Source organism: Rosa chinensis, chromosome 2 (assembly GCF_002994745.2).
Source record: "Rosa chinensis cultivar Old Blush chromosome 2, RchiOBHm-V2, whole genome shotgun sequence".
Classification (NCBI taxonomy): Eukaryota; Viridiplantae; Streptophyta; class Magnoliopsida; order Rosales; family Rosaceae; genus Rosa; species Rosa chinensis.
Genome location: NC_037089.1, coordinates 86,698,212 through 86,713,921, shown reverse-complemented (window position 1 = coordinate 86,713,921; position 15,710 = coordinate 86,698,212). Strand labels below are relative to the sequence as shown.

Sequence of the window (15,710 nt, the reverse complement as noted above, 5' to 3'; positions counted from 1 at the left end):
CATATAATCCTAACCATTTGATTTTTATTCCAAGAGCCTAAACTGTCGTACAATGCAATCTAGTTGAAGTCATAGGAAATCAAACAATATTCAAACCTAATAAAATAGCCAACGTCTATGGTACACAGTAGCTACAGTTTCAGCATTATTTAAGCAGGACTACACTAGAAAGAAAACCCCTCTGGTTTCAAATTGCATACAATAATGGTCACCACTCACCACCCGACAAGTTAACAAGTAATATATAACGAAGATTCTGCTATCCACCCAGGTCGTGCTCACCTAGTGATATGGCCGAACGACAGCCGCGAATTGGTATGGCTAGGCTATAGGTCTTGGTTTACTGGCTGTTTCGACGTGTTTTCCGGTAGGTTCGATCGCCGGTGGCTGCAATTGAGGTATGAAAATTCATATTCTGTAGAAGGTCTACATGATGGTACCCTCGAAGAGGACTTTTGGTTCCACTGGTGCTTCGGGTCGAGGGGGTTGTTGGTGCTCCTTACGCCGTCGATTCGGATTTCTTGGACTCCTTGGAGACATTTGGGATTGCTGCGTCTTGGGATTTCTTGGATCTCCATGGCAATTTTTCCGATCTCCGGCGCCTTGGATAAGAGTTTCAGTTCGCAGAGGTGAGGAGCTTGTTTAACGTTATCGTAGTTCATCTCGATCGTAACTTACTATAACCAAGGGCAAATGTGTGGAAGGGTTTGGAGGCGGAGGGAGTAGTTACTCGGCGAAGGAGAAGAGAAGCTCTGCTTCTTGTTGAGTTTTTTTCACTGACCTAAACGTAAATTGTCAAAAAGGTGAGCACCACCTAGGTGGATGGCAGACTCTCCGAATATATAAAGCCGGAAAAATGAAAAGGCTTAAGCAGACAGACAGTTGCACCTCTTAATCAGTGGGCATTGCGGGACACCGGGCACAGATTATTCTTCTACACCCACTGGATAATGCGATGTAAATGAAAATGTTGGAGAGGAAAAATCTCACATTTGAAAAGTAACAAATAAAATATAATTTATAAGTGGGTTGATCTCACCCAATTGTACTGAGACCTTTTGTGATTAAAACCCAACACCTAACGGGTGGTTAAGTTGGGACAATATCGATACAATGGTGGGTCATGGGCCACGCTTGTCACTGTTTAACCTGGTATCAAAGCGGGTCATTCTCCAATTGCGTCTCCACGTAGGCAAGTATCATGATCCCAAATTGGGGCTCCTTGTATTGCCATCAAAATTACCAAGTGTCCAATGTGGACCTTAGATTGTATTGAGCAAGTCTCCGATATGAGACTTGTGTCCCAATTTCCAATGTGGAAATTGGATTAATTAATTCACGTGCAGACCTAGACTTAGGTTGCACGTGAGGGGGCGTGTTGGAGAGGAAAAATCACACATTGGAAAAGTAACAAATAAATATAATTTATAAGTGAGTGGATCTCACCCAATTGTACCGAGACCTTTTGTGATTAAAACCCAACACCTATCGGGTGGTTAAGTTGGGACAATATCGGTACAATGGTGGGCCACGGGCCATACTTGTCGCTGTTTAACATGGTATCAGAGCCAGATTACTTTATCAGTGAGTGGATCTCACCCAATTGTACCGAGACATTTTATGATTAAAACCCAACACTTATCGGGTGGTTAAGTTGGGACAATATCGGTATAATGGTGAGCCACGGGCCACACTTGTGGCTGTTTAACATGGTATCAAAGCCAGATTATTTTATCATGGTATCAAAGTCATGTTAAACAACGATAAGTGTGGCCTGTGGCCCACCATTGTACTGATATTGTCCCAACCTAATCACCCGATAGGTGTTGGGTTTTAATCATAAAAGGTCTCGGTACAATTGGGTGAGATCCATTCACTTATAAGTTATATTTGTTGTAGAGAAACTGAATTTGAGAGGAATTTGCTGTGTATTCTCATTGATAATAGGGGTCTCTTTATATAGAAGATTACAATGCATAGAATCTCAATCATACAAGGAAAGTAATCGTACATTGAATAGGAATTTAGATCCTTCTAATTTAACCCTATTACCACTAGAGCAAGTAACCTAGAGTTTGGGCCAAACACAAATTAGGGTTTACTTGAACACTCCCCCTTGTGTTGCCTAAACGCGGTGCTTCTCTTGGTGCCTCGTTAAAAATCTTGCCGAGTAACAAAAACCCAGTGGGACAAAAACAACCTCAGTAGAAGGGGAAAAAGAGCACAGCACACCCATCACGATTCGAAACGAACAGGTAGACATCTCCCCCTGATGTCTGTGCCTCCCCCTGATGACTACGATCATGGGAGTTCAGATAATTTCTACAAGCCAATTCTTGCCACATGTTTCTCGAACGTGGATTTGGGCAATGACTTAGTAAACAAGTCTGCCACATTGTCCTCATATCGAACCTGGTTCACTTTGATCTTGAGGAGCTTCTGTTGTTGCTGATTGTGGAATAATTTAGGCGATATGTGCTTGGTGTTGTAGCCTTGCTTCATTTATTCAATGCAAGCAGCATTATCCTCATAAATGCTTGTTGGCTCATCTGTGGTACACTTCATACCACAATTGCTTCGAATATGCGTAACTATGGACCTAAGCCATATACATTCACGAACTGCTTCGTGAAGAGCAATAATCTCTGCATGATTCGAAGAGGTAGCGACTAGGGTCTACTTTGTAGACCTCCAAGATATTGCGGTATTTCCCATGGTGAAAACATAACCAGTTTGGGAGCAACCATTGTGTGGGTCAGAGAGGTACCCAGCATCAGCAAAACCTTCCAAAACACTTATATCGTTTTGGGATGAGGAGAGAGAACGCGGTCCACCATATGTGGCGTCCCTGACACTAGATGGGTCCGAATCCATCTTCTCTCTAGAACAAGCCCATATCGATCGTACCACATAGGTATCGAAAGATATCTTTAACACCAGTCCAATGGCGTCGTGTTGGTGCAAAGCTATATCTAGCTAGCAAGTTCACAGCGAATGAGATATCCGGTCTTGTTCATTGTGCTAAGTACAATAATGCGCCTATTGCACTTAGATAGGGCACTTCTGCCTCTAGCACTTCTTCGTCGTCATCTTTTGGATAGAATGGATCCTTCTTTGGATCAAGACTACGGACGACCATTGGGGTGCTTGAAGGCTTAATCTTGTCAGTGTTGAAACGCCTAAGCCTCTTTTAGGTATAAGCTGATTGATGAATCAGGATACCATCTCTACGGTGCTCAAGTTATAAACCGAGGCAAAATCGTGTTTTCCCAAGATCTTTCATCTCAAACTCGGATTTCAAGTGTTCAGCGGTTTCCCTTAACTCTTTAAGGGTGCCAATTATGTTCATGTCATCGACATAAACTGCTACTATTGCAAATCCGGAACTTGTCCTTTTTATGAAAACACATGGGCATAGTTCATTGTTGACATATCATTTTCCAATCAAGTAATCACTTAGAAGGTTATACCACATCCGTCCGGATTGTTTCAATCCATATAGTGAGCGCTTCAATCTAATTGCAAACGCGCTTCGTGGTTTGGAGCCACTTGATTTGGGTAGTTGAATTCCATCTGGAACTTTCATGTATATTTCCGTATCTAGATCCCCATATAGATACGCTGTAACCACATCCATAAGCTGCATGTTCAGTTTTTCAGAAAATACCAAATTGACAAGGTAACGGAACGTTATGACGCCTATGATTGGAGAATAGGTCTCCTCGTAGTCGATTCCAGGGCGTTGTGAGAAGCCTTGCGCCACAAGGTGAGCTTTGTACCTTACAATCTCGTTTTTCTCATTACGCTTTCTAACGAATACCCATTTGTGACAGACTAGTTTGGTGTTGGGCGGTATTTGTATAACATTGCCAAATACCTTTCTTTTTGCTAGAGAATCAAGTTCTGCCTGGATTCCATCTTTCCATTTTGGCCAGTCAGCTCTACGTTGGCATTCATCAACGGAGCATGATTCGATGTCATCGGTCTCAATAATCTCACGCACCACTGAATACGCGAATACATCATCAATGATGATGGAGTTTCTTTCCCACATCCCATGTACACTAGTGTAATTAACAGAGATCTCTACATTCTCAGGGATAGGTTCTGACATTGAGGCGTCCCCCAATTATGTCTCTTGGACATAACCATAATCCGGAACATTCTCATGGGACAGATTTTGAGTAACGATGATCAAAAGATTTGTTTGTGCCTCATTCGCTCTCTTTCTAGGGCGAGGATCATTCGAACCAATCGGTCTACCGAGCTTCCTTGCGGGACTTGCGGCCATAGATGCCATATCATTGCCATTCTGGGCAACAACGCCATCTCCTGGTGTCACAGGAGTGGCGTTATGTCCATTATTTGGGACATCAATCATTGCAAGCATGTTTGCAGCAGGTATGTGTGATCTCGTCACTTTGGCCACATCAGAAAACACATCAGGCAGAGTGTCTGCTACGTTCTGGAGCTCGATTATTCTTCGCACTTTAAGTTCTGACTGTGCGGTACGGGGATCGAATGAGACATAGTGGGGACAGACCACGACAATTCCTGTCATTCCTGTTGAACATATGTGTTCTTATCTCCCCCTAACGATGGGAAGACTGTCTCATCAAAGTGACAATCCGCTAATCTAGCGGTAGAGATCGCCTGTCAAGGGTTCAAGGTAGCGGACGATGGTTGGAGATTCATATCCAACGTATATGCCCATTCGTCATTGTGGACCCATCTTAGTACGATGTGGCGGTGTAATAGGCACATAAATGACACACCCAAAAATGAGTAAGTGCGAGACATCAGGCTCGTATCCAGTTACTAGCTGTAACGCAGAGTAAGATTGGGTTGCAGTGGGTCGTAGACGAATTAGCGTCGCTGCATGCAATATTGCATATCCCCAAGCAGAAACAGGGAGATTGGTGCGCATAACCAATGTCCGTGCTATCATCTATAGTCGTTTGATGGCAGCTTCTGCGAGACCATTTTGGGTATGAACATAAGGAACAGGATGCTCTACATCAATCCTCAGTGACATGCAATAGTCATCGAACGTTTTCGATGTAAACTCCCCAGCATTATAAATTCGAATCAACTTAATATGATGATCCAGGTAGTGAGCCCGCAGACGGATAATCTGGGAGAGGAGTTTAGCATAAGCAGCATTTCGAGTTGACAACAACGCGACATGTGACCAGAGTGTCGACGCATCAACCAATACCATAAAGTATTTAAAAGGTTCGCATGATGGTTGAATTGGTCCACAGATATCCCCTTGGATTCTCTGTAAGAACGGAATGAGTATTTTAGGATCCTTTGCATAGGACGGTCTCGGTCCTAATTTCCCGAAGGAACAGGCTTTGCAAAATGAGCGAGGGGGCTTAGAAGCAACCAATGAGGATTTTGGTTGGGCCTGAGTGTCGGTAGCGCTATTAGAAGCAAAATGTGTGACTACATCTCCCATCATGGCATTAGAGCCATGGAAATTGGTGTGTATGGCGTCATGGCCACGAGGAGAGGAAACCATGGCATTATGCTCATGGTTGGCGCCATTGATGGCGTCATCACATGGGACTTGGGCAGCCCTATGGGGCCCCAAGTCGGCTGCAGCGCTAGAAGCTGCAATTGTTGCGGTCTTGCTAAGTCCAGGAATCAATTTTATTTCTTGTTTCTTCTCACTCTGAAGAATGGATGTCCGTGTGAAGTCTTTAGTATACGGAGCATCATGTCACGACCAGGGTGTCCTAGTCGGTCATGTCAAAGCCAATATGTGTCTGAATCCAAGAGATATTCTCTTATGACATTATTGGATTCAATTGGTCAAATTGTAGTGAAATAAAGTCCACTAGATTGACACATAAGCTTTTCTAAGATGCGTTTTCATCCGCAATCATTAGAGGTAATGCAAAGAAACACTTTTTTGTTCTCATTATGCGTTTCCGCATGGAATCCATTGGTTCTTATATCTTTAAAGCTCAATAAGGTTCTATTTGCCTTAGGAGCGTAGAGAGGTTCAGTGACTTTAATCAAGGTGCCATTTAGCAATAGGAATTGGGCCATTCCATGTCCTTGAACTAAACCTGATGGCCCAGCCATCATAGTCACAGAGGAATATGTAGGCAACATCTCTAAGAATAATTGTCTATGTCGTAGAATGATGTGCGTAGTCTCACTATCCGCAAGACATTGTAGTTCATCCATTCCTAAAAGAAAAACTCATAATTAAAAAGGAGTCATAAAGAAAAACACTCAACTTTTATTAATAAGCCAAACGGAATTACATCATCATTTCTTTAACCAAAAAGAATCTAATCCAATAAACTAGCTAATGCAAAACAATGGTAGTCGTCTAACTCCTTTTGGTAATTTCAATGCAAATGTGACCAGGTGAGTAGAGAGATGTCGGTGGAGCAAAACTCGCTTAAGTACCAATTATCTCAAAACCTTCATAGACATCACATTTACATTGAGTACGCCTCTTTGAAGAAAGACTAATACCATTGGCATCTACTATAATAATATGGCAATTGCCTACATCTCTTGGAAAATAAAAAGCCTTAATCAAAATCGCCAGTTTCTGGGTCTTGATCCTTATAGTCTTCCACCCTTAGATTGAGATCGCCATCTTGATCTTCTTGTTCCATGTAATTTGCCTCCCTTGCTTCACGATACATCTTGTATGCGTTTGCAACGTTTTGTGATGCTTTACACGTCCTTGCCCAATGTCCAGGTAGTCCACATCTGAGATAAGCATCATTATGGTCAGGTTCCCTTGATCGAGGTGCTTTGGGAGCACTATAAAGACGGTTATTGCCTTTGGTGGCGTCACCACCATAACCGGAGGCTTGGCTTCTCTCTCTCTCTTCATACGTTTACCTCCACGGTTCTGTGCATGCCTATCTTAGCGGTTTCCTTCCTCTTTAGGGCGAGAATATGGACCAGAACGTCCAGGATTATCCCTACTCTTAGGGTTTCGCTCATTGCGTCTTCCCTTGGAGGCGCAACTATAATTAGACTCCTGATTTGACTTAGTTCCCACGGGTCTAGAGTTATAGTTCTTCACAAGTATGTTGTCGTGCTTTTCAGCTACGTTTATGGCACCAATTAGCTCATGAAATCTTGTGATGCGTCTAGCATTGACATTAATCCGATAGTTCTTGGCTATCATCAATGCAAAGATGGGGAAGGTGAAGAGAGTCTTCTCGATTAACATCATATCAGTGATTTTCTGTCCACAGAATTCCATCATAGACTTGATACGAAGTGCTTCAGAATTGTAGTCAAGTACAGACTTGAAATCACAGAAGCAGAGGCTATGCCATCTCACTTTTAAGTCTGGAAGTAGGGAATCACGGAAGTTGCCAAAACGCTGCTCGAGTTCTACCCATAGTTTTCGTGGGTCTTCCTTATTGAGGTACTCATTTTGGAGTGTGTCATTCATGTGCCTTGTCATGAGAATGATAGCTTTAGCTTCATTCGCCTCTCTCTTAGCTCTATTTGCTTCAAAAGCAGCAGCTTGTTGAGGAGTAAGCATGTCCTGACTTGGCTCTTGGATCGTACTCAGGATCCCATTAGCCTTAAGATTCTGGCGCACATCATGGACCCACTTGTGGTATCTTGCGCCTGTTGTCTCTAGTGGAACGAAGCTCAACTTGTTCAGCTTACTCATCCTGAAAAACAACAAGAAAATAAGGTTAGTTTTGGAGCTAAAAAGAGTTACAAAGAAAAACTATAAAATTTCTGAGTGTAGTCGCTTCTAAGAAATTAGAGATTTTCTGAGCGTAGTCGCTTCTAAGAAAATCCGATTCCAAGGGGGGTTTTAGATTAGATCGAAACAACGATGTATGTGGTCGATCGTTTTCTTCTCAACAAACTCTAAGTTTGGAGGACTCTACAAGCTCCAAGCTTGGAGTGAGCACGAACCCCCACAGTTCGGCTTTTTGGTCTCCCCTATGAAGAAGAAGGGGGGTAGAAGAAGGGATGTTGGAAGTCCCCGATAAAAAGAAGAGAAAAGTAATAAAAACTTAAAAAACGGGAACTTTTAGAAAAGTTTACCTTGAAAAATTGCTGGAAATCTTGACCGGAAAAGTTGGCAGGAAAAATGTAGTCGAAAATGTCGCAGGAAAGTGGCCTGAAAAGTTGTCGGAAAAAGGTTGACCGGTCGTTGACCGGTGGGTTGACGTGGCTGACGTCAGTGGGCTTCAGGGTGCTGGGCTTCTGTCTTTGGGCCGAGATCAGCTGTGCTTTTGGGCCTAGGGTTATTCTTTCCTTTTGGGCCGAAGCTTTGGGCTGTTGGGCCGGGTTAACTGAGGTAGGCAGCGGTTAGGCGGTGCAGTCTCTTCAGGCTGCTGGTTCGGCAGTTTCCAGGCCGGTTTCGATGATGGTTTTTCCTGTTCCCCAAATCTGGGGACGAGGTGCAGCTACTAACAAAAGATGGCAGTGGACTAGAAGATGGCAAACCGGGCAGGAGATCTCGGATTTTTCTTGGGAGGCCGGTTTAATTGGTCTCTTCCGGTGGCCGGTTTAATTGGTCTCTTCCGGTGGCCGGTTCAGGTTGATTCTTGCCGGTTCTGGGGGCAGTGCCGCCTGTTCTGGGCTCCTGGAGGTGAAAACTTCAAGGTGGGTGGCGGTGGTTCCTAGGATTTGAAGGCTACGAATATATTGTTTCAGGGTTACGGCTTCGTGAAGATAACGTGTTGTAGAGAAACTGAATTTGATCGTACATTGAATAGGAATCTAGATCATTCTAATTTAACCCTATTACCACTAGAGCAAGTAACCTAGAGTTTGGGCCAAACACAAATTAGGGTTTACTTGAACAATATTTTATTTGTCATTTTTCCAATGTGGCATCTTTCCTCTTCAACAGAAAATAGGCGAGTAAGGCAAGCGAGGGAGGAGCTGATCAACACCACCGCCCGGTTCTTCAAAATCCTCCAAACAAATTAGACATGGTGACGATCTCGTTGCGAAATCCACGCTAGCTATCAAGTCTCACTTTCTTCTAATCCTCAATCGATGAAGTACTGGCTGCACGAAGGGGCTGTCACCCTCCTCTGATAACTCGTCCAAAAGGAGCAGATGCCAACCTGACTAGGCAGCTCAGCGGAAACCGCGATGTCAACCACATCGAAGAACTTCCAAAACAGCTATCTTCCAGACTTTGGGCTTGCGGAACACCCACGCATGCAAGAGAGCTGCAGATTTTGTGTCTACACCGACTTATGTAGTAGTTCGGGTTCCATTCTTGATCCTCAGGATGGACACTTGGGAAATGGAACCAAAATTCTTGTTCGTCCTAGAGTTTGTGGCTGCCAAACGAATGGGCAAATAGCCAATGTCTATGGTAGAAAGTAGCTACAGTTCTTATATACAAAACTTCTTCTCCATCTCGTAACCTGGAATCAGACTCCGAATCTCATCGAACAATGAGAGACTTGCATCATTAATTTTATTCTTGTTTAATTTATCAATATTATATAGTTTGAAAGTTGAGATTTGGTCATTATATTTCACCAGTTTATTAAAAATGTCACATGAAGTGTTGGTAGTTGGTAACTGGATGCACTCAGGGTAGTATCTAGTCGAAGAGAATGACACGACACGAACACCCCTCATAAACACGACACTCCATGCCCATTCTAGGTTCTCTCAGTCAAAGATAACAGAAGAATTGAGAGAATAATTTGTATTGATGTTTAACAGAAGAAGACTGAATTCATATCTTCCTTACAAGCTCTTACTCAGAAGAGTCAATTATATACATAGTGCATGCTAATCTAATAGTGGAGGTAATAGACAATGATCCGGAAAATAGGCAGGTAAATCACTTTCACTTTTCTACTTTCACTTTTCCATGTTTTGTGGTTTCCATGTTTCCCTCACGCTAACACTCCCCCTCAAGTTGGCGCATACACGTCAACCATGCCCAACTTGCTTAGTGAGTCATAAAATACCTTCCTGGAAACTCCTTTGGTAAGTATATCTGCAAGTTGTTCTTCAGTTGGAACAAAAGGAAAGCTAATAATTTTGGCATCTAGCTTCTCCTTTATAAAGTGACGATCAACCTCCACATGTTTAGTACGATCATGTTGTACTGGATTCTGTGATATGTCAATGGCTGCCTTGTTGTCACAATACAACCGCATAGTACTTTTGAGTTTGAAACCCAGATCATGTAACAGATTTCTCAGCCACAACAATTCACACACTCCATGAGCCATACCTCTATACTCGGCCTCAGCACTAGATCGTGCCACAACTTTCTGTTTCTTACTCTTCCATGTAACCAAATTACCTCCCACAAAGGTAAAGTAACCTGATGTTGACCTCCTGTCTGTAATATTTCCAGCCCAATCTGCATCTGTAAAGCCACAGACCTCAAGGATGTTGTTGTGTTTAGAGAACAAAACTCCTCTTCCTGGCGCTGACTTCAGGTACTTTAAAATTCTCATAACTGCATCCATGTGACTCTCACTTGGGTTATGCATGAACTGACTCACCACACTCACTGCATATGCAACATCTGGTCTAGTATGAGCCAAATAAATCAAGCGCCCAACTAACCTCTGGTAGCGAGCTCGATCAGTAGGTACCTGATCTGGATACTCAGCTAAGCAATGATTCTGCTCAATAGGAGTATCAATAGGTCTACAATCCAACAAACCTGTTTCTGTTAGCAAGTCAAGAACGTACTTCCTCTGGCACAGGTAGATCCCTTCTCTCCCCCTGGCTACCTCAATTCCTAAGAAGTACTTAAGTTCACCCAAGTCCTTCATCTCAAACTCGGAGGCTAGCTGTCTCTGCAGTCTATCCATCTCAACAATATCATTACCGGTGATTACCATATCATCCACATAAATAATTAGAGCTGTTATCTTCCCTTGTTGATGCTTGAGGAATAAGGTATGATCTGAGTTGCTCTGTTTATAACCAACCTTCCGCATGAATTGTGAAAATCTCCCAAACCAAGCACGAGGCGATTGTTTGAGACCATACAAAGACTTTCTCAACTTGCATACAAAATCACCAGGAGAAGCAACTACATACCCAGGTGGAAGGCTCATGTACACTTCCTCGGCTAACTCTCCATGAAGAAATGCATTCTTAACATCAAATTGTCGGAGTGGCCAGTTTAAACTAGCAGCCAACGAGAGCAGAACCCGAATAGTGTTCATCTTGGCAACAGGAGCAAACGTTTCATCGTAGTCTATACCATACGTCTGAGTAAACCCCTTTGCTACAAGGCGTGCTTTGTACCGGCTTACTGATCCATCTGCATTATGTTTCACAGTAAACACCCAACGACAACCGACAGCCTTCTTGCCTTCTGGTGACGGCACAAGTTGCCAAGTATTGTTCTTCTGCAATGCCTCCATCTCTTCCTCCATTGCCTTCCTCCACTTTGGATCCCCCAATGCATCCTGCACTCTGTTAGGTACTGATACAACAGATATTTGATTCACAAATGATTCATATGACTTAGACAACCTCCTAGTGGACATATAATTAGCTACTGGGTATTTTGATTTGGCAGTAAGAGAAGGTTCATATCTTTTGACTGATTGACCTCGAGTGGTTCTATTTGGTAACACATATTGCTCAACATTAGACTCACTATTGCTAGTACCAGTGGATGGACATACCTCAAATGGGTGATCTTCAGTACCAGGGAGTTGTGGGTCAGGGGTAGAAGTGATGGTAGGAGCTTCTGCTTCTGGAGTCTGCAATGCCTCCATCTCTTCCTCCATTGCCTTCCTCCACTTTGGATCCCCCAATGCATCCTGCACTCTGTTAGGTACTGATACAACAGATATTTGATTCACAAATGATTCATATGACTTAGACAACCTCCTAGTGGACATATAATTAGCTACTGGGTATTTTGATTTGGCAGTAAGAGAAGGTTCATATCTTTTGACTGATTGACCTCGAGTGGTTCTATTTGGTAACACATATTGCTCAACATTAGACTCACTATTGCTAGTACCAGTGGATGGACATACCTCAAATGGGTGATCTTCAGTACCAGGGAGTTGTGGGTCAGGGGTAGAAGTGATGGTAGGAGCTTCTGCTTCTGGAGCTTCTGCTTCTGGAGGTGGTGATGAGCTGTTGCTTTCAATTGGATCAGTCAAAATACCTCCTGCCTGTGCGACTTCTTCTCCGCTTCCTGATTCCTCCCCCTCTCCATGATACAACTCTTCAAAATATGAATTCTCCCCCTGAAGAGCTGTATCCGAGGAGGAAAAATAACTCATGTCCTCAAAGAAAGTAACATCCATAGTGACATAGTATTTTCTGGTTGGTGGATGATAGCACTTGTACCCTTTCTGATAACCCCCATAGCCCACAAACGCACACTTAAGCGCTCGGGCATCCAACTTAGACCGCTGGTTTTTAGGAATATGGACAAACGCAACACAACCAAAGACACGAGCTGGAAGGTTATGAAATGAAGGTAAGGAGACATGAGATGCAAGAACCTCAAATGGAATTCTTCCCTGAAGGACACTCGATGGAAGACGATTGATAAGATGGGAGGAAGCATATACAGCATCGCCCCAAAGATACTTAGGCATATGAGCACTAAAGAGAAGGGCACGAGCCATATCAAGTAAATGACGATTTTTCCTTTCAGACACTCCATTTTGTTCTGGTGTTTGTGGACATGTGGTTTGGTGAACAATCCCATGGGTTTTGAAAAACTCTTGGAAAACATGATTAACATATTCCCCCCCATTGTCAGAACGAAAGACTTTAATGGTGCTATGGTATTGTGTTTGAACAAGAGTACGAAAAGTTTGAAAAGCGGGAAATACTTCATCTTTGGTTTTAAGAAGAGCAACCCATGACAATCTCGTACAATCATCAATAAATAACACAAAATATCTCATACCGAACACAGTGGGTTCTCGAGAAGGTCCCCAAACATCAGAGTGAATCAACTCAAAAGGAATAACACTTTTATTAGAAACACTAGGAGAATAAGTTGCACGATGACTTTTGGCCAAAACACATGTTTCACAATGTAAAACAGACTCATCCACACCAATAAACAGAGTAGGCATGGTTTTTCTCATAAGACTAAAAGATGGATGCCCTAAACGGCGATGCCACAACCAAATTTCACTTAGCTTATCAGAATTCGAAGTCAAAGCGGCGCGGGACTGTGCTCCTAGTTTCTCCCCTGCGTATGTCTGATCCAGATGGAACAACCTGCCCCTCAGATACCCCCGACCGATTAACTCCCTGGTGAGAAGATCCTGAAAAATCACATACATAGGATAAAAGGTTACGGAACATTTAGACTCAGTATTCAACTGTGGAACAGATATCAAGTGATGAGACAAGTCAGGCACGTATAACACATTATGAAGTTCTAAAGTGGGAGTAATACGCACTCTCCCTGACCCTAACACAGGAAAAGCCTCACCATTGGCATTGGTGACATAGGACACTGAAGGGGAAGACAATTCATTAAAATATGATTTATCATAAGTCATATGATCGGAGGCACCAGAATCAATAATCCATGTATCAGAACCAACAAAGTTAGAAACCTTTAAAGCCATACCAATCTTACCCCGACCAGCTATAGAGGCTGTAGGAGTAGCCCCACCTGCTGCATGATGATCCTGTCCAGCCACTCCATAGAAATCTGGTTCTTGGACCAATTGAACAGCAGCTGCTTTTGCCTTAGGATGATAACCTTGCTTTTTAGGTTTGAGGTGCGGGTTCAGTTTCCAGCAAGTCTCTCGAACATGCCCAACCTCATTGCAATAAGCGCATTGTGGACGAGGGCGATTAGGAAAGCCTGGTGGAGGTCCTTGCTGATAAAGTGGGATTGATCTCTGTTGTTGGAGAAATGGTGCTGGTGATTTTGCTTGAATGGCTAGGCTAGACACTTCAACCTGTGCATGTTTGATACTGTCCTGTTGAGATTCATCCTTGCGGATGTATGTAAAAGCTGTGTTTAGGCTAGGAGGGTCTGTCATTCTGAGCAATTCTCCTTTGGCATTGCTATGCTTATCATCAAGCCCTCTCAAGAATACATGCACTCTTTCAAGTTCTTTTTCCTTCTGGTACCACACAAGATCTTCCTGATTCTTGATCTTGCAAGGACGCTTTTGATCAATTTCAGCCCATACATTCTTTAGCTTGGTGAAATACACAGCTACTTGTTGCCCATTCTGTTGCATATTAGCAGCTTTGCACATCAATTCATGAACCTGTATAAAATCAGACTCATTTGTATACAGATCCCCTAATGTCTTCCATATTGCTTCCGCAGTCTCACACCCTTCTACCAACTGTAGCACATCTTCAGTCATAGCTTTGAATAAGATCGCCATCACAGATCCATCATCATCCTCCCACTTAGTATAGCCATCCACATCCTCTTCACTAGGAGCTTTGGTTGTTCCAGTCACATGCCCCATCTTGTGAATGCCACGAAGCTGGACAGACATAATCTTCTTCCACGTTCGAAAGTTGGTACCATTGAGTTTCGGACCCCCAAAAGAAACACCGTCTGAACTTCGGACGGAAACCTCAATTTTTTGGACCTCGTTGATCTTGGAATTGGAACTCTGATCTTCTTTCGTTTCTCCCATTGAAATAAGCACCAACAATGTAGACAAATCTCAAATTAGGCAGCGGAAATAAGACAAACAGAAGGCTCCAAAAATTTGCTTTAATTGCTCCGTCTGCGAGGTTTGCAGGTCTGGGAATGGAGCCGATCTGAACTGAGATCGACGTTGGCGGAAAATACAGAAGAAGCGGGTCAGGCCGGACAATTGGATCAGGAAGAAATACCTCCTGCGTCAGGTCTGGATCGGGTTTTCCGGAAGAAGAACGAGCCGAGTCTTCCGGACAATCAGGGAGAAGAACGAGTCGAGTCCGCCTGCGTCAGGTCTGGATCGGGTTTTCCGGTTCGTCGTCGGCGTCAAGCGCTGGGTGACGGCGGAGTCTGAAGAAGAACGAGTCGAGGTCGGGTCTGGTCTGCAGGTTCCAGGTCGAGGCTGTGCTGCAGTGGGTGCTGCTACGTCGCTGATGGTGGTCTGGGGTCGGGTTTCGATGGATGAAAGTCCGGCGGCGTCTGCGTCCCGGTAATCTGGGTCGTCGAAGTGCAGGTTCGCGGTTGATTCGACAGGGAGGGCAGGTCCGAGGTCGCTGTGATCGCCGGCCGGTGATCTGGAGTGGTCTGAGGTGAACTAGAGGTAGACGAGGACGATCTGAAGATGACGCCGAAGAGGATGAACTGAACCTGCTCTTGCAGGTGACTTGCAGGAGGTCAGAAGCAACCGGAATCAATTGATGAATGATTGCAGGAGAATATCTGGTCTGATCTGTGGAGGTGGCTGGTCTGGCGTTGAAGAAGGCTGACTGATAATCGTCGAAGTCCAAGAAGAAGATGGTCAGATCGTTCTTGAACGGACAAGAGACAAAGTCCTCGGATCTTTGCTCTGATACCAAGTCAAAGATAACAGAAGAATTGAGAGAATAATTTGTATTGATGTTTAACAGAAGAAGACTGAATTCATATCTTCCTTACAAGCTCTTACTCAGAAGAGTCAATTATATACATAGTGCATGCTAATCTAATAGTGGAGGTAATAGACAATGATCCGGAAAATAGGCAGGTAAATCACTTTCACTTTTCTACTTTCACTTTTCCATGTTTTGTGGTTTCCATGTTTCCCTCACGCTAACAC

General features: G+C 43.6%; 1 protein-coding gene across 1 annotated transcript; it reads right to left on the bottom strand.

Moving 5' to 3' along the window:
* Positions 1 to 9,251: 9,251 nt before the first annotated feature.
* LOC121051367 lies at positions 9,252 to 14,771 on the bottom strand. The gene is made up of 3 exons (XM_040513648.1): positions 13,580 to 14,771; positions 13,213 to 13,259; positions 9,252 to 9,308 (listed from the first exon to the last, which is right to left on the bottom strand). Exons 1-3 carry the CDS (start codon positions 14,607 to 14,609, stop codon positions 9,252 to 9,254), a joined length of 1,134 nt encoding a protein of 377 aa, XP_040369582.1. The 5' UTR covers positions 14,610 to 14,771.
* Positions 14,772 to 15,710: the final 939 nt, after the last annotated feature.